The sequence below is a fragment of the Salmo trutta genome, unplaced genomic scaffold, assembly GCF_901001165.1.
Source record: "Salmo trutta unplaced genomic scaffold, fSalTru1.1, whole genome shotgun sequence".
Taxonomy (NCBI): Eukaryota; Metazoa; Chordata; class Actinopteri; order Salmoniformes; family Salmonidae; genus Salmo; species Salmo trutta.
This window is the reverse complement of record NW_021823154.1, coordinates 1,157,994-1,181,051: the sequence shown is the minus strand read 5'-3', so window position 1 is coordinate 1,181,051 and position 23,058 is coordinate 1,157,994. Positions and strand designations below refer to the sequence as shown.

Below are 23,058 nucleotides of genomic sequence, written 5' to 3'. Positions count from 1 at the left end.
GTCGGTCGAAGAAAAATGTTTCTGAGGTTTGTAGCGTTCTTTTACCATTTTATGTAGAAAAGTGTTTTGGAGAAGTTAGGCCATCGCAGAGAGAGGTGATTTAGGCGGTAAGACATCCGCAGAATTGTTAAGTTATTACAATACTGATTTCAACTTTCAATAATGATCCTTTTAGGCTTCCTTACATTGATGCTGATTCATAGTGATCAGCCTAGTCAATATGTATCAATGTTATATTATAATCTACAGGGCTATATTATAGTCTACAGGGCTATGAGGTAGGGTATGGGGTTATATTATAGTCTACAGGGTTATGAGGTAGGGTATGGGGTTATATTATAGTCTACAGGGCTGTGAGGTAGGGTATGGGGTTATATTATAGTCTACAGGGCTATGAGGTAGGGTATGGGGTTATATTATAGTCTACAGGGCTATGAGGTAGGGTATGGGGTTATATTATAGTCTACAGGGCTATGAGCTATGAGGTAGGGTATGGGGTTATATTATAGTCTACAGGGTTATGAGGTAGGGTGTGGGGTTATATTATAGTCTACAGGGTTATGAGGTAGGGTATGGGGTTAAATTATCGTCTACAGGGCTATGAGGTAGGGTATGGGCGATTGACTGCACATGACCGTGGCTTTTGTCTTTTCACTCATTCACTTCCTGGAGAAAGACGTGTATCAGGTAAACTAGTTTCTTTGAAAAATAGAAGTCCTTCTCGTAAATTCGGCCAAGTAAAAGTGACGTGCAGCAATGGGCATTGAAACTAAATGAAGGAATAATGTGAAAAGTTTATGCCGCGTTCACAACAACAGGGAACTCGGAAAAATACGATGTCAACGCTCGAGGAAGAGGACTGTTCAAATCGATTTTTCTCCTTCGGATTTGTTTTATTCCGAGTTCCCTGTTTGACATTAGGTTGAGAAACTCAGAATGGTGGTGATCTGCTTAGCTCACTAGTTACCACAGCCACAAAGTCAGAAGGTCCGCCTACCCAACCAATCAGATGAGGGAGTGTGATGACGTTAAATCTTACCGACCAATCATATGGTTGCGGGAAACGCTGCATTCTCCAAATGGTAAATCTCGAGTTCAAGTTCTGAGGACCAAATAACGAAATACATTCGGGAACAAGAATTGGCAACGTCACTGAAATTCATAACATTAGGAAAATACAAAAGTTTTTGCCAAAAAAGTAAGTTGTTTTTCTTTTTTTGGATAACTTGTATTTAGTTATTAGATCACCTGTTGTTTTTTTACGCACTACAAAGCCTTGACCAGAATGACGCGTCTCCCCACTATTTATTGTTTCTGCAGTCAGGATTCACCCTCTTTAGAGAATTATTGTGTCACTTATCTGCAGGTAATCGTTGTTTTGAGCTCAAAAAGCACCTCGTAGCTGTATGTAAACCAGGGAGATAAATGAACGGCTCTTTCACCGATGCAATTCGGTTACCGACGTTCACCAAAACGATCCGTTCAAAAACAACCTTTCGTTACCGAACGACCATCACTAGTTGAAACAGGAAATACTAGTTTAAGGAAGTAGAGGAAGTAACGGACGTTATCGTCGGAGAAACATGTTTCAGAGGTTTGTAGCGTTCTTTTACAATGTCATGTAGAAAAGTATTTTTGAGAAGTTAGGTTATCATAAAGAGAGAGATGATTTAGGGGGTAAGACATCCGCCAAGTTAATACAATATTGATTTAAACTTTAAAGAATGATTATTTTAGCCTTATTTACATTGTTGTTGATTCATAGTGATCAGCCTAATCAATTAGATGTGATGTGATATAGGCTACAGGGCTATGAGGTATGGTATTATTGTTATAGGCTACAGGGCTATGAGGTAGGGTATTATTGTTATAGGCTACAGGGCTATGAGGTATGGTATTATTGTTATAGGCTACAGGGCTATGAGGTATGGTATTATTGTTATAGGCTACAGGGCTATGAGGTATGGTATTATTGTTATAGGCTACAGGGCTATGAGGTATGGTATTATTGTTATAGGCTACAGGGCTATGAGGTATGGTATTATTGTTATAGGCTACAGGGCTATGAGGTATGGTATTATTGTTATAGGCTACAGAGCTATGAGGTAGGGTATTATTGTTATAGGCTACAGGGCTATGAGGTAGGGTATTATTGTTATAGGCTACAGGGCTATGAGGTAGGGTATTATTGTTATAGGCTACAGGGCTATGAGGTATGGTATTATTGTTATAGGCTACAGGGCTATGAGGTATGGTATTATTGTTATAGGCTACAGGGCTATGAGGTATGGTATTATTGTTATAGGCTACAGGGCTATGAGGTATGGTATTATTGTTATAGGCTACAGGGCTATGAGGTATGAGTATTATTGTTATAGGCTACAGGGCTATGAGGTATGGTATTATTGTTATAGGCTACAGGGCTATGAGGTATGGTATTATTGTTATAGGCTACAGGGCTATGAGGTATGGTATTATTGTTATAGGCTACAGGGCTATGAGGTATGGTATTATTGTTATAGGCTACAGGGCTATGAGGTAGGGTATTATTGTTATAGGCTACAGGGCTATGAGGTAGGGTATTATTGTTATAGGCTACAGGGCTATGAGGTAGGGTATTATTGTTATAGGCTACAGGGCTATGAGGTATGGTATTATTGTTATAGGCTACAGGGCTATGAGGTATGGTATTATTGTTATAGGCTACAGGGCTATGAGGTATGGTATTATTGTTATAGGCTACAGGGCTATGAGGTATGGTATTATTGTTATAGGCTACAGGGCTATGAGGTATGGTATTATTGTTATAGGCTACAGGGCTATGAGGTATGGTATTATTGTTATAGGCTACAGGGCTATGAGGTAGGGTATTATTGTTATAGGCTACAGGGCTATGAGGTAGGGTATAATTGTTATAGGCTACAGGGCTATGAGGTATGGTATTATTGTTATAGGCTACAGGGCTATGAGGTATGGTATTATTGTTATAGGCTACAGGGCTATGAGGTATGGTATTATTGTTATAGGCTACAGGGCTATGAGGTATGGTATTATTGTTATAGGCTACAGGGCTATGAGGTAGGGTATTATTGTTATAGGCTACAGGGCTATGAGGTATGGTATTATTGTTATAGGCTACAGGGCTATGAGGTAGGGTATTATTGTTATAGGCTACAGGGCTATGAGGTATGGTATTATTGTTATAGGCTACAGGGCTATGAGGTAGGGTATTATTGTTATAGGCTACAGGGCTATGAGGTATGGTATTATTGTTATAGGCTACAGGGCTATGAGGTATGGTATTATTGTTATAGGCTACAGGGCTATGAGGTAGGGTATTATTGTTATAGGCTACAGGGCTATGAGGTAGGGTATTATTGTTATAGGCTACAGGGCTATGAGGTAGAGTATTATTGTTATAGGCTACAGGGCTATGAGGTAGAGTATTATTGTTATAGGCTACAGGGCTATGAGGTAGGGTAGTATTGTTATAGGCTACAGGGCTATGAGGTATGGTATTATTGTTATAGGCTACAGGGCTATGAGGTATGGTATTATTGTTATAGGCTACAGGGCTATGAGGTATGGTATTATTGTTATAGGCTACAGGGCTATGAGGTAGGGTATTATTGTTATAGGCTACAGGGCTATGAGGTATGGTATTATTGTTATAGGCTACAGGGCTATGAGGTATGGTATTATTGTTATAGGCTACAGGGCTATGAGGTATGGTATTATTGTTATAGGCTACAGGGCTATGAGGTATGGTATTATTGTTATAGGCTACAGGGCTATGAGGTAGGGTATTATTGTTATAGGCTACAGGGCTATGAGGTATGGTATTATTGTTATAGGCTACAGGGCTATGAGGTAGGGTATTATTGTTATAGGCTACAGGGCTATGAGGTAGGGTATTATTGTTATAGGCTACAGGGCTATGAGGTATGGTATTATTGTTATAGGCTACAGGGCTATGAGGTATGGTATTATTGTTATAGGCTACAGGGCTATGAGGTATGGTATTATTGTTATAGGCTACAGGGCTATGAGGTAGGGTATTATTGTTATAGGCTACAGGGCTATGAGGTAGGGTATTATTGTTATAGGCTACAGGGCTATGAGGTAGGGTAGTATTGTTATAGGCTACAGGGCTATGAGGTATGGTATTATTGTTATAGGCTACAGGGCTATGAGGTAGGGTATTATTGTTATAGGCTACAGGGCTATGAGGTAGGGTATTATTGTTATAGGTGATTGACAGCACATTAAGGTGATTATTATCTGTGGAAACTGGCTCACTTTCACTTCCTGAAAGAAGACGTGCATCGGAATTATGTATAGCTGTTATTAAATAAAATAGTCTGTCTCGTCAAGTAAATGTGACGTTCAACAATGTGCATATAAACTATTTAAATGTGGGGCTAAATCACATGTTAAGTTTAAAGCTTTCTGGTGACAGATCAGGAAGGCGGTGGTCCGTTTGGTGAACTGCAGGTGCGCTCGATATAACGTCACCGGCTCATCTATGCGCATTGTGAACCGCGGGTTGAATCGTCAGCACTACTTTTCTCAGAATGTAAACCCCCGGTGCGCCGGGCGAGATAAACTGATCGCACCTCAAGTGAACTCAAGCAGTGCATGTGTCTATTCACTAAACCAGGGATGGACAACTGGCGGCCCGGGACCAGTAATAAAACATTGTTTTGGAACTCAGTCTGGGTCTCAACTTACTGTTGACCGTTAGAATAATAGATAACACAAGGTGCAGTGTGTAAATGTGGTTGTGTATCAGCAGTCAGTCTATTAGCCCATGTTAGCTACATGTTTTTAGATGGTAAATTAGTCTAGCAGCTAAACTTGTAGTAAACATGGTTGAATTACCAACCGGGGTGGGGCCCATTGATCATCAGTTATCATATTAAAAACTGCTAACATTTGCCTCCACCCTATGGCAACATGTGTAGAATTATCTGTAAAACTGAACATGTTTTCTTTGAATTGCAGGAAATTAGTTCGAAAATTGCTATATCATTTTCACTACGCCCCCATGGCAACATGGCCCCATGGCAACATGTGCAGGAGAAAGGGGGGGTGTATGATTGTGGGTTACTGATATACATTTTTATTTATAAATCATTAAATGATTAAAACTAGTAATTAGGTGACCAAATCTGAAACTAAAATAATTAAGAAACTCATTTGAAAAACTAAAACTATAGTAATTGATTCCAAAACAAAAATAAAATAAAAACCATCATAAATTATGTTCAGTTATTTTTTCCCTTCTATACATTGTCTGGTAAATGCTGCCAGGAAATGGTGATGTTTCAAATAGGCCTAACTTGTTCATCACTAGTCTCCCTAGACAGACAGGTTGCCTCCCACAATGTACCAATGTTCCTGCATGCAAGCAAAGACTGTCTATTATATTGAGAAGACACTCAAGTGACCGCTCTTACAATGGAAATGCATGTCCTCAAAGAGGGAAGGCAGGCGGGAGGAGGCGAAATCTTGTGGGACCATGTAGCCGTTATAGCCTCTGTGACAGCATGGGCAGTGCCGTTGACGATATCTCCATTTTAAAGTAGTACATTTTCTTATTCATTGGCTGATTGCTCCCAACTCATAGGAATTCCCACCCAGTTGACTACTTTAAAATGGTGGTAGGCCTCAAGAGCAATGTCCGTTCTAAAACAGATTATATCCATGATGAGTCCTCCATCTCTATGACAACAGGCACAACTCCAATATAAAGTATTTTCCCTCGTAACAACCTAACCATTACGGAACTTCTATTAGATCAAATAAGCCTCACGTAGCAATTTAGTAATTCAATTTTTTTGTTGACCAAATTCGACAAACTCTCACTGACCTCCATACAAAAACTCCTCACATCGTGGGCTTATTTTCATGGACAGAGTTTTCATGAAGTAAAACCTCTCGCTTCGCCTCTTCCTCTCTGATACATGTCTGTAGAAGTTTCTGAGGTCAGTTGGGACAGAGAGGAAGAGGCGAAGTGAGAGGATTTACTCTGCCCAAAATCTGTCTTTTATTTTATTTCACCTTTATTAAACCAGGTAGGCCAGTTGAGAACAAGTCCTTTATTTAACCAGGTAGGCCAGTTGAGAACAAGTCCTTTATTAAACCAGGTAGGCCAGTTGAGAACAAGTTCTATGAGAGTGTGGAGTTACGTGAGGCTTATTTGATCTAATAGAAGGTTTATAATGTTTAGACTGTTACAGATGTACTGATATAAGTGGATGGATGTTGCATTCCGGTGTTATGATACTGATGATTTGTCTCCATAGATGGTTTGTTTATGTTTCTACGGTTGTGGTTATATGGAGTAGAGCTGTAGGTCTACAGCTCCATCTAGTGGTTGAGTTGGGGACAACAGATGTTGACAAATGTCAGCTAATGGGGATGCAAGTCAAATCAAATGAATAACATATTGGACTGTGTATGTTTGAATACAATATGAAGTCTGATTTAACTCTTTGACCTCAGACAGTAAATGTGTTGTTAATGGTTCTTCAACAATGTTCAGAAATATTGACTGTTCTGTTATTTCTTATTGTAGCTGAGTGAGCTGTGACTTACATCAAAATGAGTCTCTCTGGGGAGAGAGAGTAGCCCACTGCCTCTAAAATGAGCCTCTCTGGGGGGAGAGAGGAGGAGACCACTGCCTCTAAAATTAGTCTTTCTGGGGAGAGAGAGGAGTCCACTGTCTCTAAAATGAGCCTCTCTGGGGGGAGAGAGGAGGGGTCCACTGCCTCTAAAATGAGTCTTTCTGGGGAGAGAGAGGAGGAGACCACTGCCTCCAAAATGACTCAAGACACCAGTTCTAAGAGGTAAGAGATGACATGTAAAATATACAGTTCTCTTAAAGATATTAAACTAAAGAGAAAAGTGTTCCCAAATTACATAAAATGTAGGTCTATATCATTCACTTAAAAGGCCAGAAATGGATTTACCAATTGCAGACTGTAGCTTTATAAAGAAACATCAGGACTTCTAGAAGTTCTACTATACAGTTGTTAAAATTATGTAGATGATGTATTGATGAGGTGATCTGTCTCCCTGTTTTGTTCAGTGTCCAGAAGCCAAGAGCAGAGTCACCTACAACCAGCCTGCTATCAATGCAGAGTGATCAGCCACCTGCTTTCAGCCAGGAACCATTACCAGATGACAATAAGGAAGTGGAGAGTTTGGACAGTGAGGATGTATTAAAGATCACACACAACCTTCTGGACAGAAGAAGTAAGACTGTATTTCATACAATATTACAAAGAACGGTACAAAGGCCCTTATAAAACACACACACAATCTTATGAGTCCCAACTCTCAATGTTTTCCTACAGGTCAAACTCTGCTGACAGTCCAACAAGACATTAAGGCTAAACTGAAACACAAGTATCAACACATATCTGAAGGATTTGGACACCATGGAAACCAAAGTCTGTTAAAGGACATCTACACAGAGCTCTACATCACAGAGGGTGGAAGTGGAGGGCTCAATAATGAACATGAGGTTAGACAGATAGAGATGGCATCCAAGAAACAAACCACACAAGAGACACCAATCAAATGCAACGACATCTTCAAGCCTTTACCTGGACAAGACAAACCTATCAGAACTGTGCTGACAAAAGGAATCGCTGGCATTGGAAAAACAGTCTCTGTGCAGAAGGTCATCCTTGACTGGGCAGAGGGAAAAGCGAATCAGGACGTTCATTTCATGTTTCCTCTTCCTTTCCGTGATCTGAACCTGAAAAAGGACCAATACAGTCTGATGCAACTTCTTTCCCACTACTTCCCAGAGCTGAAAGAGATTGACAGCATTGAAGATGGTGAAACCAAAACTGTTTTCATTTTTGATGGTCTGGATGAGTGTCGACTTCCTCTAGACTTCAAAAACAATGAGAAGTGCTGTGATGTCACGAAGCCAACCTCAGTGGACGTGCTGCTGACAAACCTCATCGAGGGGAATCTGCTTCCCTCTGCTCTCGTCTGGATAACCTCAAGGCCTGCAGCAGCCAATCAGATCCCTCCTGAGTGTGTTGACCAGGTGACAGAGGTACAAGGGTTCAATGATCCACAGAAGGAGGAGTATTTCAGGAAGAAAATCCCAGATCAGAATCTGGCCAATGATATCATCAAACACATGAAGACATCAAGGAGCCTCCACATCATGTGCCACATGCCAGTCTTCTGTTGGATATCAGCCACTGTCCTTGAGATGATACTGAAAGAGGCAGAGAAGGATGAAGTCCCCAAAACTCTGACCCAGATGTACTCACACTTCATACTCATCCAAACCATTGTGAAGAACAAGAAGTACAACAAAGCCACAGAGACAAACCCAAAGGAACTGTCTCAGTCAGACAAAGAGATGATCCTGAAACTGGCAAAGCTGGCTTTCCAACAGCTGCAGAAGGGCAACCTGATCTTCTATGAGGAGGACCTGAGAGAGTGTGGCCTTGATGTCACAGAGGCATCAGAGTACTCAGCATTGTGTACAGAGATCTTTAAAGAAGAATCTGGGCTGTACCAAGACAAGGTCTACAGCTTTGTGCATCTGAGCATTCAGGAGTTTCTAGCAGCAGTGCATGCTTTAGAATCATGTCTGGACAAGAAGGAAAATGTTTTCTCCCCCACTAGTGATGATAAAGAGGAGTCAATCCAGTTGTCTGACTTACACAGGACAGCAGTGGACCAAGCCTTGAAGAGTGAGAATGGACACCTGGACCTGGTCCTACGCTTCCTTCTGGGTCTCTCACTGGAGTCCAATCAGAATCTGTTACGAGGCCTTCTGACGCAGACAGGAAATACAACACAGACCAATGACGAAACAGTTGAGAGAACAGTCAGGTACCTTTCAGAAAAGATCAATGAGGAATCCTCACCAGAAAGGATCATCAACTTGTTCCACTGTCTGAATGAACTTGGTGCCAACTCTCTAGTTGAAGACATGCAGACCTCCCTGCGATCAGGAACTCTTTCAGAAACAGAGCTAAAACCTGACCAATGTTCAGCCCTGGCCTACCTGTTACTTATGTCAGAGGAGGTGCTGGAGGAGTTTGACCTGAAGACATACAACACATCAAAGGAAGGTTATCAGAGGTTGCTGCCGGTAGTGAAATCCTGCAAGAGAGCACTGTAAGTTCTGTTATTGAGTTGATGTTTACAGTATCATTATAATGAAGGATTTGTATATCTAACAGATTATCTCCTCTCTCCAGACTGGATGGCTGTAAACTGACATCTAAATCCTGTGAGACTCTGGCCTCAGCTCTGCAGACACCAAACTCCTCCCTGAGAGAACTGGACCTCAGCTTCAATGACCTGGGAGACAGAGGAGTGGAGCTACTGTGTGTTGGACTAACCAGTCCACTATGCAACATACAGACACTAGTGTGAGTTAAATATCTTCAGTATGCACTGTCTTTATAGTGTTGATATATTTGTAGTAATTATGTTTTTACATTTTTTTGAACATCTTGGTTAATATGCAGAAACATACATACAATGTGATATATATAAGAAACTAGGTTTAAATATCTTGAGTGAGTTAGTATGTTTTTAACATAGTCTAATCATGTCCTTCTGTTATTGTCTTAATGCATCTCATTATTCTTAAAGCTTTCCATATTTAACAGTGGATTGACGTATCTCTTCTCTCCAGACTGGATGGCTGTAACCTCACATATGAATCCTGTGAGACTCTGACCTCAGCTCTGCAGACACCAAACTCCCCCCTGAGAGAACTGGACCTCAGCTACAACAATGACCTGGAAGACAGAGGAGTGAAGCTGCTCTGTGTTGGACTAACCAGTCCACTCTGCAACATACAGACACTAGTGTGAGTTAAATATCTTCAGTATGCACTGTCTTTATAGTGTTGATATATTTGTAGTAATTATGTTTTTACATTTTTTTGAACATCTTGGTTAATATGCAGAAACACATACAATGTGATAAATATAAGAAACTAGGTTTAAATATCTTGAGTGAGTTAGTATGTTTTTAACATAGTCTAATCATGTCCTTCTGTTATTGTCTTAATGCAGCTCATTATTCTTAAAGCTTTCCATATTTAACAGTGTATTGACATATCTCCTCTCTCCAGACTGGATGGCTGTAACCTCACATATGAATCCTGTGAGACTCTGGCTTCAGCTCTGCAGATACCAAACTCCTCCCTGAGAGAACTGGACCTCAGCTACAATGACCTGGAAGACAGAGGAGTGGAGCTGCTCTGTGTTGGACTAACCAGTCCACTCTGCAACATACAGACACTAGTGTGAGTTAATATCTTCAGTATGAGTTATTATGTGGATGTTTTAAACATATGTTCATCATGTGCTCTTCTCCCCTCTAGTTTAGGTCAGTGTGGTCTGACAGAGGGTTGCTGTTCAGATCTGGCCTCAGTCCTGAGTTCACCCAACTCACAACTGAAACAACTGGAGCTGAGAGACAATGACCTGCAGGACTCAGGAGTTACACTGCTGTCTGCTGGATTGGAGGATCCAGACTGTAAACTACACACACTGGGGTAAGTACAGCTGTTTCAGTCAGGTCTGTACTGAGCTTAGTTACACTGCTGTCTGCTGGACTGAAGGATCCAGACTGTAAACTACACACACTGGGGTAAGTACAGCTGTTTCAGTCAGGTCGGTATGGAGCTTAGTAAAACAAATACTCTGAAAATCTGATGTTTTATCACAATGTTTGTGTCATGGACAAATGTATGGGTGTCCTACAAGATGATTGACACCAGTACATCAACCTAGACAGCTGTTGTGTGTCTCTCTGTAGGCTGTCTGGCTGTCTGGTCACAGAGGAGGGCTGTGCTGCTCTGTCTTCAGCTCTGAGGTCAAACCCCTCCCACCTGAAAGAGCTGGACCTGAGCTACAATCACCCAGGAGACTCTGCAGGAGGACTGCTTTCAGCTGCTCTGGTGGATCCCACATATAAACTGATGAAGCTGAAGTAAGTCAGAATAGATGTCCTAATAGTGTGAGCAGTGGTTGTGTCATATGTAGTGTAGTAGGTTCAGTAACATGAGGTCATGATGGTAGAATTAAGGGGAAGTTTACTCAGCAGGCTGAGCACTCCAACACAGCATACATCATCACCACATGAATACTCTTCTTCTGCATCTCTGATATCCTGTTGGAATTGTACTCCGCTCTGTATGCAGTAGGTAGGATAGAATACCTGTATGTCTCTAGTAATGAATTGTACTCTGTTCTGTATGCAGTAGGTAGGATAGAATACCTGTATGTCTCTAGTAATGAATTGTACTCCGTTCTGAATGCAGTAGGTAGGATAGAATACCTGTATGTCTCTAGTAATAAATTGTACTCCGTTCTGTATGCAGTAGGTAGGATAGAATACCTGTATGTCTCTAATAATGAATTGTACTCTGTTCTGTATGCAGTAGGTAGGATAGAATACCTGTATGTCTCTAGTAAGGAATTGTACTCTGTTCTGTATGCAGTAGGTAGGATAGAATACCTGTATGTCTCTAGTAATGAATTGTACTCTGTTCTGTATGCAGTAGGTAGGATAGAATACCTGTATGTCTCTAGTAATGAACTGTACTCCGTTCTGTATGCAGTAGGTAGGATAGAATACCTGTATGTCTCTAGTAATGAATTGTACTCCGTTCTGTATGCAGTAGGTAGGATAGAATACCTGTATGTCTCTAGTAATGAATTGTACTCTGTTCTGTATGCAGTAGGTAGGATAGAATACCTGTATGTCTCTAGTAATGAACTTGGATAGTGCACCAGAACACAACAATATGGTTTAAATGTTGACTGCTTTATTAGGTCTTTGTCAGTCAATAACCTGTTTGTCCTACAGTGTGGATCATGGTGGAGAGTGCAGGCTGAAATCAGGGATGAGGAAATGTAAGTATCTTTAATCGTAATGAACTGCATATTCAAAACTATAATAACATAGTAACTAATCAATACTTGTTCTGTACCTACAAAACAACATTTTATATGAAGATGTGGTTTGATTCAACTCTCCTTTTGTCTACAGATGCCTGTCATCTCACCCTGGACCCAAATACAGCAAACCCAAACCTGATACTGTCTGAGGGGAACAGGAAGGTGACATGTGTGGTGGAGGATGAGCATTATGAAGACCATCCAGACAGATTTGACTGTAGTCCCCAAGTTCTCTGCAGAGAAGGCTTATCTGGATGTCGTTATTACTGGGAGGTGGAGAAGGATGGTGACATGGCTGGCATTGGTGTGGTGTACAAAGGAATGAACAGGAAGGGAAGGGAGGATGACAGTGGTATTGGAGCCAATAGGAAGTCCTGGTGTTTAATCTGCTTTGATGGCCTCTACGCATTTTACCATGCTGGAGTCCGTAGCAGATCCATCTCTGATCCTGTTTCTAAGAGAGTTGGAGTGTATCTGGACTGGCCAGCTGGTACTTTGTCCTTCTATAGTGTGTCCTCCTCTGGTACACTGACACACCTTTACACAGAACACACCAGATTCACTGAACCCCTCTATCCTCTGTTTGGGGTTTCCTCCTCCTCCTCCTCCTCAGTGACCCTGTGTCAGATAGATGACCAACACATTCAGAGGTGAGTCATAGCAATGTTTCATCATTTGTTTCATCATTTCTATAATTACATTAGTAGTGGTGTGTTTTAATGTGTTCTGTTGGACCTACAGACAGTTAGATTAGTTGTAGTGGTGTGTTTTAATGTGTTAGTAGATTCCTGTCCTCTATTTAATTTCAGTCTGTTAAATAGAACAGCCTCTCTGTAATGTCATTCTCTCTCTAACCACTAGAGGGCATCAGAACCTGTTAAATAGAACAGCCTCTCTGTAATGTCATTCTCTCTCTAACCACTAGAGGGCATCAGAACCTGTTAAATAGAACAGCCTCTCTGTAATGTCATTCTCTCTCTAACCACTAGAGGGCATCAGAACCTGTTGAATAGAACAGCCTCTCTGTAATGTCATTCTCTCTCTAACCACTAGAGGGCATCAGAACCTGTTAAATAGAACAGCCTCTCAGTAATGTCATTCTCTCTCTAACCACTACCTGGGGGTATGTAACTCATGATACCTGGTGACTTCACATCTCTAAGGGCTTTCCTCAAGATATGCAATGTCTTCATTAGTATTGCCTCTATGAAAGTTGACATAGTAGGTTATGTCACATTTAGGCAATGCGCCCCACATAGGGAGTTGTTCTCTCACCCCATATAAACTTGTTGTATGTCTTATGAAGACTGTATGTATGATATATAAAGCCTTTATAAGTTGTATTTAGTTTAATCACAGTCTATCCTTCTGCTTTACCAACAGTAGAGACCATGATGGAGAGAGTTGGATCAAGCCTGGACCTGAGAACACCAGAGACCATGGTGGAGAGTGTTGTATCAAGCCTGGACCTGAGGACACCAGAGACCATGGTGGAGAGAGTTGTATCAAGCCTGGACCTGAGAACACCAGAGACCATGGTGGAGAGAGTTGTATCAAGCCTGGACCTGAGAACACCAGAGACCATGGTGGAGAGAGTTGTATCAAGCCTGGACATGAGAAATGTGAGTTAACTGATAATAGTTTTTTACTCAAAATAGTTTTAAAGCGTTCATTATACTGGAGTCCCAGGCAAGGAACACAATCATGATCTATTTGGTCAAAACAAACTTAAAGGTAGAGTCAGCGATATGACGTAGATGCACAAAGTAAACGGCATAGTGGGTCAATTTCTACAACAACTAAGAGTGTTGGAGCATAATGCTAAACTTCTCCGCTGTTTTGGTCCGGTGGCTTAACACTCTGTAAGAGAGTGAAGAGAACCCTTCCACATGGGCTGATACTGTGTGTGACTGTGTGAGTGAGAAGTCAGGCATCTTGCTCATCACAATATCTGTGGTGCTGCTCGTACATCCTCATTTAGCTGACTCTACCTTTAAGCTCTCATCCTAGGATCTACCAGAAATCAGGCCCCCAACATCTACAAAACATGGACCAGAACGATGTTGTTTCCTGCTTCCACAAACATTCATTAATATAACATAACACTAATGTCAGATTATGGTATGCTAATGAGTGTACATTCTGAGACTGTTGCTCACTTATATTCATTTTTATTACAAGTCTATTTAATAATTATTAATTCAATATTCCATGAGATTGTCCATTTTAAATAACAATTACTTTTGACTTCAGGGATTCCTCAGAGCTGTAAGACTTGTGACCATGTTGAGGTAAGTCATAATGTCAATTCTTACTTTTACATACCTGCAGGAGTCAGGCACAGTCTCAAAGCCAGGTGTGTACTGACCAACCATTTATACTGGGATATAGACAGTCCTGTGTTCTGCTTTAGTAATATAAACACAGTCTCAAAGCCAGGTGTGTACTGACCAACCATTCATACTGGGATATAGACAGTCCTGTGTTCTGCTTTAGTAATATAAACACAGTCTCAAAGCCAGGTGTGTACTGACCAACCATTCATACTGGGATATAGACAGTCCTGTGTTCTGCTTTAGTAATATAAACACAGTCTCAAAGCCAGGTGTGTACTGACCAACCATTCATACTGGGATATAGACAGTCCTGTGTTCTGCTTTAGTAATATAAACACAGTCTCAAAGCCAGGTGTGTACTGACCAACCATTCATACTGGGATATAGACAGTCCTGTGTTCTGCTTTAGTAATATAAACACAGTCTCAAAGCCAGGTGTGTACTGACCAACCATTCATACTGGGATATAGACAGTCCTGTGTTCTGCTTGTAGTCATGCAGGATTTTAGCTGTTGTCATATTTTGTCATTAGACAGTTTAATTGATAAATCACCAGCATTCCATGTAACATTGAGTAAATACATTAGATTAGTTAATTTGGTTAATGGGCCAGTTCCCCAGACACAGAGTAAGTCTAGTCCTGGACCTTAAAGAACTTTCTATTGAAACTTCCATTGAGCATGCTTTTTAGTCCAGCACTAGACTCAATCTGTGTCCAGGAAACAGGCCTCATATGTATTACTGACATGCTTGTCCTTGTTCAGGACTCCACACACTGGCTTCAGATTGAACCCTTGACTTCCACTGTCCAGGGAGTGACAATGTTCAGGTAAATAACTACTTTTAACATTTCATTCCACTTGCTAGTGTATTTCCCCATTACCTTTGGGAATAGTCTTCTAATCCAACCTCTCCATTTGACCATTGACCCTCTCTACCATATCTTGTTGTTGCCCTCAGACACAGGACACCCAAAGGGAGTTATGAGTGCACAGTGTCTGGGATCCGCTGGCTGTGTGAGAGAGATGTCATTCTGAAGTATCACTTCAGGAACTGGGAACCCTACAGTCAACTTCTGAAAGACATGCAGTACACACAAGGTGGTCCATTGCTGGACATCACTATGGAGTTAGGTGAACTGGAGGAAGTTCATCTGCCACACTGTGTCTGTTTAGGTAAAACCATATAGAAATAGTATTCAGAAAGACATTTCCATGTAACTGAGTTTCACTTCCTGAATTAATGAATGAATTAATGAATGAATGAACTATTCTGGGAGTTTGAGTTTACTGTGATCTGGTACTGCATATTCTTTGTGTTTTAGTTGGATGAATAATACAATATTTGTCTTTCTGTCTCCTTTTTATTGTGTTGTTCAGGGACCAACCCTTCCCTGAGGAATGAGATGAAGATTCTTCATGTAGAGGAACATGGAGTGTCTTTAGAGGAAGTGCATGAGGTCACCAGATTCCATGCTAAGATTCTCCATCCCAAGTTCTCAGCTATCTCTGTTATACTGAGATTACTGTCTTGGAACGTAGATGTCCACTGTGAGCTGATGCTCTATCTGACAGTGAAAAAGCAAACATTAATTCCACGCCTATACCTGTTCCCCAGTAACCCCGGCCAAATACAGGTGAGGTATCATTATTATAGAGATGACCTTAACTAATCAGTGGTGCAGTTTATGTTGACACTCATTAAATGAAGATAAGTGTGTTGCTAGTTTTCTGAATAATGTTTGAATTAGACTATACATTGACTGGCTGTGTATTCCATGCCTCGTTTCACAGGCTGTGGAACAACAGGAATCAAAGTTTCAAGGGTCTTCAAGGATTCCCATCTCAAGACCAGAGCAGTCCTTCAAACTGAATAGTTCCTTCAGACTGAACATTCCCTGTTCTACCGCCATCAATCCACCGGTACAGTTTTACTAGACTAAGAACATGAATCTAACATTTAAATCACAGTTCTAGGCATTGATCTCTCTCTCTCGCTCGCTCTCAATTCAATTCAAATGGCTTTATTAGCATGGGAAACATGTTTAAAGCAATTTTTCTCAAAGATCTCTCCCTCTCTCTTTCCCCCCCTCTCTCTCTCTCTCTCCCTCCCTCCAGAGGATGCATCTCATACATAGAGACACCACACCAAGCTTTTTCAGGGCGGTTGTGAAAATGACAGGGATTGACATTGAGATGGAGTTATTCAGTGATGATGAGAGGACAGTATGGAAAGAAATTGTATCACGAGGTAGGAGCACATGTCAATCATCACTTTGTACTTTTGTACCAGATGCTATTTATAGTGATATAACCTCATGTTGTTTATCTTTCAGATGAATACGTCTCTGACACCCGTTCAACAAGTAAGTAAACATGAGAGTTACAGTGCAGAAAGTATTCAGACCCCTTGACTTTTCCACATTTTCTTACATTACAGCCTTCTTCTAAAATGGATTCAATTGTTTTTTCCCTCATCAATTTACACAGAATACCCCATATTGACAAAGCAAAAACGGGTTTAGACATTTTTGCAAATGTATAAAAAACTGAAATATCACATTTACATAATTATTCAGACCCTTTACTCAGTACTTTGTTAAAGCACATTTGGTAGCGATTACAGCCTTGAATTCTCTTGGGTATAACGCTACAAGCTTTGCACATCTGTATTTGGGGAGTTTCTCCCATTCTTCTCTGCAGATCCTCTAAAGCTCTGTCAGGTTGGATGGGGAGCGTTGCTGCACAGGTCTCTCCAGAGATGTTTGATCGGGTTCAAGTCCGGGCTCTGGCTGGGCCTCTCATGGACATTCAGAGACTTGTCCCGAAGCCACTCCTGCATTGTCTTGTCTGTGTGCTTCGGGTCGTTGTCCTGTTGGAAGGTGAACCTTGGCCCCAGTCTGAGGTCTTGAGCGCTCTGGAGCAGGTTTACGAAGACACTGAGACACAATATATATTTTGTATTTTTAGATTGATAGAAATTAAATACCTAGGTTATTGTTCTGTTGAAAGGTGAATTCCTCTCCCAGTATCTGGTGTAAAGCAGACTGAAGCAGGTTTTCCTCTGGGATTTTGCCTGTTCTTAGCTCCATCCCGTTTTCTTTTTATCCTGAAAAACTCCCCAGTATTTGCTGATGTCAAGCATACCCATACCATGATGCAGCCACCACCATGCTTGAAAATAAGGAGGCAGTTACTCAGTGATGTGTTGGATTTGCCCCAAACATGAGGCTTTGCATTTAGGCCAAAAAGTGTCTTCCTTCGTAGATGTTTTTTTACAGTATTACTTTAGTACCTTGTTCCATATAAGATGCATGTTTTGGAATATTTTTATTCTGTATATTTGTATTCTTCTTTTCACTCTGTCCCTTAAGTCGTTATTATGGAATCACTATAATGTTGTTGATCCATCCTCAGTTTTCTCCCATCACAGACATTGAACTCTGGAACTGTTTTAAATTCACCAATGCCCTGATGGTAACGTCCCTGAGCAGTTTCCTTCCTGTCCTGCAGCTCAGTTCAGAAGGACGACTGTATCTTTGATGTGTCTGGGTGGTTTAATATGTAATCCACAGCATAATTATTAAGTTGACCATACTTAAAGAGATATTAAATGTATGATTTGTCATTTTTACCCATCTACCAATCACTGCCCTTCTTTATGAGGTTTTGAAAAAGATCCCTGGTCTTTGTATATAGTTGAATCTGTGCTTGAAATGTGATACTTGACTGAGGGACCTTGCAGATGTTGTATGTATGGGGGACAGGTCCACTTTGACATTACAGAGCATTTTCAGTAGATTGATGACAAAACATTACAATTAAATCCATTTTAATCACACTATGTAACACAATAGAGAAATCCAAGGGGTGTGAACACTTTTGCAAGGCTCTGTCTGTTATGTAGAATAGACAATCGTGTCAGCCAGGGTAGGTGTCAATTCCAAATAAGTCAGTCAATTCAGGAAGTGAACTGAAATTCCAATTCAATAACTGGAAAAGGGCATCTACTTTCAATGACTTCTCAATAAACAGAATAGTAATTGAATTTATTTTTTATTGACTGACTTGAATGTGAATTGACCACAACCCTGGAGTCAGCTCTATTCAATAAATTACTATCAGGGGAATGATAACTGGAGAGACTGTTAGATGTAGAAACAGCTGCTGTTCACACTAAACACATAATAATTTAATTCACCCCCCTTCAGCATTAACACTCCCTGGGATTCCTGCTGAGGAGTTTCTGAAGAAACACAGGGCTATACTCATTCAGGGAGTCAAAAACCCAATGCCAATAGCAGATGTTCTGTCGTCAAAGAGCATGATTGGTGATGAAGAGTACTCCAGAATAAAAGCTGAAACAACTGAACAGGACCGAATGAGAGAACTACTGAGATCAGTCCTCCCTAAAGGACCAGAAGTGACGGGAGCTTGTCTCAAAGCTCTCATTGAACATGAACACCATCTTGTTAAGTACTTGAGTGAATCTAGGTAAGACAGTTTTCTTTTCTCCCTCCCTTGAATATGTGGAATGATTAAATATAGGTCAAATAAAAACATAGCTACCCAGATCAAAGAGAAAGTCTTTTTCAGAATGGAAGCATGTTTTTGTGTTGCTGCCTGTAATAAATGTATCTTATTATAGTTCTATCATATCACATCATTATCTCAGGTGTATCATAGGACCACCATCACATCATTATCTCAGGTGTATCATAGGACCATCATCACATCATTATCTCAGGTGTATCATAGGACCATCATCACATCATTATCTCAGGTGTATCATAGGACCATCATCACATCATTATCTCAGGTGTATCATAGGACCATCATCACATCATTATCTCAGGTGTATCATAGGACCATCATCACATCATGATCTCAGGTGTATCATAGGACCATCATCACATCATTATCTCAGGTGTATCATAGGATCATCATCACATCATTATCTCAGGTGTATCATAGGACCATCATCACATCATTATCTCAGGTGTATCATAGGACCATCATCACATCATTATCTCAGGTGTATCATAGGATCATCATCACATCATTATCTCAGGTGTATCATAGGACCATCATCACATCATTATCTCAGGTGTATCATAGGACCATCATCACATCATTATCTCAGGTGTATCATAGGACCATCATCACATCATTATCTCAGGTGTATCATAGGACCATCATCACATCATTATCTCAGGTGTATCTCACTCCTCATTCTTCTCCATACTTTCTGATCTCTCTCTTCCCTTCTCCTCCATCCTCTGTTTTGTAGCACCTAATCTGAAGATGCTGAGGCCTGTCTCCTAGTCTGTGGACAAAGACACTTCTTCAAATCAAATCAAATCAAATCAAATTTATTTATATAGCCCTTCGTACATCAGCTGAAATCTCAAAGTGCTGTACAGAAACCCAGCCTAAAACCCCAAACAGCAAGCAATGCATGTGAAAGAAGCACGGTGGCTGGGAAAAACTCCCTAGGAAAAACTCCTGAGAAAGGCCAAAAACCTAGGAAGAAACCTAGAGAGGAACCAGGCTATGAGGGGTGGCCAGTCCTCTTCTGGCTGTGCCGGGTGGATATTATAACAGAACATGGTCAAGATGTTAAAATGTTCGTAAATGACCAGCATGGTCAAATAATAATAATCATAGTAATTGTCGAGGGTGCAACAAGCACGTCCGGTGAACAGGTCAGGGTTCCGTAGCCGCAGGCAGAACAGTTGAAACTGGAGCAGCAGCATGGCCAGGTGGACTGGGGACAGCAAGGAGTCATCATGCCAGGTAGTCCTAGGGCTCAGGTCCTCCGAGAGAAAGAAAGAAAGAGAGAATTAGAGAGAGCATATTTACATTCACACAGGACACCGGATAAGACAAGAGAATACTCCAGATGTAACAGACTGACCCTAGCCCCCCGACACATAAACTACTGCAGCATAAATACTGGAGGCTGAGACAGGAGGGATCAGAAGACACTGTGGCCCCATCCGATGATACCCCCGGACAGGGCCAAACAGGCAGGATATAACCCCACCCACTTTGCCAAAGCACAGCCCCCACACCACTAGAGGGATATCTACAACCACCAACTTACCGTCAGAAGACAAGGCCGAGTATAGCCCACAAAGATGTCCGCCACGGCACAACCCAAGGGGGGGGCGCCAACCCAGACAGGAAGACCACGTCAGTGGCTCAACCTACTCAAGTGACGCACCCCTCCCATGGACGGCATGGAAGAACACCAGTAAGTCAGTGACTCAGCCCCTGTAAAAGGGTTAGAGGCAGAGAATCCCAGTGGGAAGAGGGGAACCGACAAGGCAGAGACAGCAAGGGCGGTTCGTTGCTCCAGCCTTTCCGTTCACCTTCACACTCCTGGGCCAGACTATACTTAATCATAGGACCTACTGAAGAGATAAGTCTTCAGTAAAGACTTAAAGGTTGAGACTGAGTCTGCGTCTCTCACATGGGTAGGCAGACCATTCCATAAAAATGGAGCTCTATAGGAGAAAGCCCTACCTCCAGCCGTTTGCTTAGAAATTCTAGGGACAATTAGGAGGCCTGCGTCTTGTGACCGTAGCGTACGTGTAGGTATGTACGGCAGGACCAAATCGGAAAGATAGGTAGGAGCAAGCCCATGTAATGCTTTGTAGGTTAGCAGTAAAACCTTGAAATCAGCCCTTGAATCTTCACCTAATCTGAAGATGCTGAGGCCTGTCTCCTAGTCTGTGGACAAAGACACTTCTTCACCTAATCTGAAGATGCTGAGGCCTGTCTCCTAGTCTGTGGACAAAGACACTTCTTCACCTAATCTGAAGATGCTGAGGCCTGTCTCCTAGTCTGTGGACAAAGACACTTCTTCACCTAATCTGAAGATGCTGAGGCCTGTCTCCTAGTCTGTGGACAAAGACACTTCTTCACCTAATCTGAAGATGCTGAGGCCTGTCTCCTAGTCTGTGGACAAAGACACTTCTTCACCTAATCTGAAGATGCTGAGGCCTGTCTCCTAGTCTGTGGACAAAGACACTTCTTCACCTAATCTGAAGATGCTGAGGCCTGTCTCCTAGTCTGGACAAAGACGCTTCTTCACCTAATCTGAAGATGCTGAGGCCTGTCTTCTAGTCTGGACACAGACGCTTCTTCACCTAATCTGAAGATGCTGAGGCCTGTCTCCTAGTCTGTGGACAAAGACACTTCTTCACCTAATCTGAAGATGCTGAGGCCTGTCTCCTAGTCTGTGGACAAAGACACTTCTTCACCTAATCTGAAGATGCTGAGGCCTGTCTCCTAGTCTGTGGACAAAGACACTTCTTCACCTAATTTGAAGATGCTGAGGCCTGTCTCCTAGTCTGTGGACAAAGACACTTCTTCACCTAATCTGAAGATGCTGAGGCCTGTCTCCTAGTCTGGACAAAGACGCTTCTTCACCTAATCTGAAGATGCTGAGGCCTGTCTCCTAGTCTGGACAAAGACGCTTCTTCACCTAATCTGAAGATGCTGAGGCCTGTCTTCTAGTCTGGACAAAGACGCTTCTTCACCTAATCTGAAGATGCTGAGGCCTGTCTCCTAGTCTGTGGACAAAGACACTTCTTCACCTAATCTGAAGATGCTGAGGCCTGTCTCTTAGGCTGTGGACAAAGACACTTAAATGATTGTAAGGGAAATGTTTATGTTTGTGCTATTCTTTTAACAAATGTCTGTGTTTTATTCATGTGCTGTTCTATAAACTAATTTGTGTGTTCATCGAGTGGCTGACTGTACAAATCCTCACTATCAGGAGCTGTAATTTGGCAGTAAGGCCAGACGTTGTTTTGAGAAGGAGATATCTCAGTTTCAAGGTCTCAGCTTAGAGAGAAGAAGACTGGTGAGGTGTTGGTCTGTTAAATGCTATGAACCAGTATTGGTCTGTTAAATGTTATGAACCAGTACTGGTCGGTCACATGAATGGAACATAACAGTAATGATTCATTAATTATGCTAAATCATGCAAATATAACTTGTCTGTGTATAGCCGTTTATAAGACAACTGCTGGGTCTGACCAGGGAGAGATCCTGATTGACATGTGTACTATGGTACATTGAGTTGGGTCTGACCAGGGAGAGATCCTGATTGACATGTGTACTATGGTACACTGAGTTGGGTCTGACCAGTGAGAGATCCTGATTGACATGTGTTCTATGGTACATTGAGTTGGGTCTGACCAGGGAGAGATCCTGATTGACATGTGTTCTATGGTGCATTGAGTTGGGTCTGACCAGGGAGAGATCCTGATTGACATGTGTTCTATGGTACATTGAGTTGGGTCTGACCAGGGAGAGATCCTGATTGGTTGAAACCTCTCCAGCTCGCTGACAATAAACAATGATTCATTTCAGATTGACTTCGAGTGTCTCTGTGTGGAAGAATTTCCACAACATACATTTACATTTTAGTCATTTAGCAGAGCGACTTTCTTTCTCCGTACGTGGGAATCGAACCCACAACCCTGGTGTTGCAAACACCATGCTCTACCAACTGAGTCACACGGGACCTAAACATGGTTTTGAAAACGTAATTAAGGGAATGAACTGGAATGATCTCTTGTCCTATACAGATGGGGAGGCTGATAGTCAGGCTAGTCAAAGATACACATCACCACATTGACATCTTGACCAAAGACCTTCCTTAGATTCTTTATGGGATTACAACTCACTCTGTCTGAAGGAAGTGAGGAATTGTACTCACTAAAGGGGATTGCTGAGAGGGCAGAG

The 23,058-nt window shown here is 41.6% G+C and overlaps 2 protein-coding genes across 2 annotated transcripts; both read left to right on the top strand.

The window, feature by feature from the left end:
* Positions 1-1,307: 1,307 nt before the first annotated feature.
* LOC115189438 (protein NLRC3) lies at positions 1,308-13,467 on the top strand (the record flags this gene model as incomplete). The annotated part of the gene is made up of 10 exons (XM_029748067.1): positions 1,308-1,594; positions 6,581-6,851; positions 7,094-7,260; positions 7,362-9,159; positions 9,686-9,862; positions 10,130-10,303; positions 10,819-10,992; positions 11,872-11,918; positions 12,055-12,613; positions 13,347-13,467. Coding segments are annotated over exons 2-10 (3,420 nt in total), but the record flags the coding sequence as incomplete, so codon positions are not given.
* Positions 13,468-13,557: 90 nt separating this feature from the next.
* On the top strand, positions 13,558-19,638 carry LOC115189430 (NACHT, LRR and PYD domains-containing protein 1b allele 3-like). The gene is made up of 10 exons (XM_029748059.1): positions 13,558-13,585; positions 14,217-14,254; positions 15,064-15,128; positions 15,260-15,474; positions 15,679-15,935; positions 16,093-16,221; positions 16,417-16,549; positions 16,635-16,664; positions 18,510-18,792; positions 19,589-19,638. The coding sequence occupies exons 3-10, from the start codon at positions 15,121-15,123 to the stop codon at positions 19,593-19,595; spliced, it is 1,062 nt and encodes a 353-aa protein (XP_029603919.1). The 5' UTR covers positions 13,558-13,585; positions 14,217-14,254; positions 15,064-15,120; the 3' UTR covers positions 19,596-19,638.
* Positions 19,639-23,058: the final 3,420 nt, after the last annotated feature.

Excerpts from the sequence above, each read along its gene's own strand:
- LOC115189430 (XM_029748059.1), top strand. Across the intron at positions 15,936-16,092 it reads GTAACCCCGGCCAAATACAG|GCTGTGGAACAACAGGAATC; the intron begins GTGAGGTATCAT and ends CTCGTTTCACAG. Across the intron at positions 16,550-16,634 it reads GAAAGAAATTGTATCACGAG|ATGAATACGTCTCTGACACC; the intron begins GTAGGAGCACAT and ends TTTATCTTTCAG.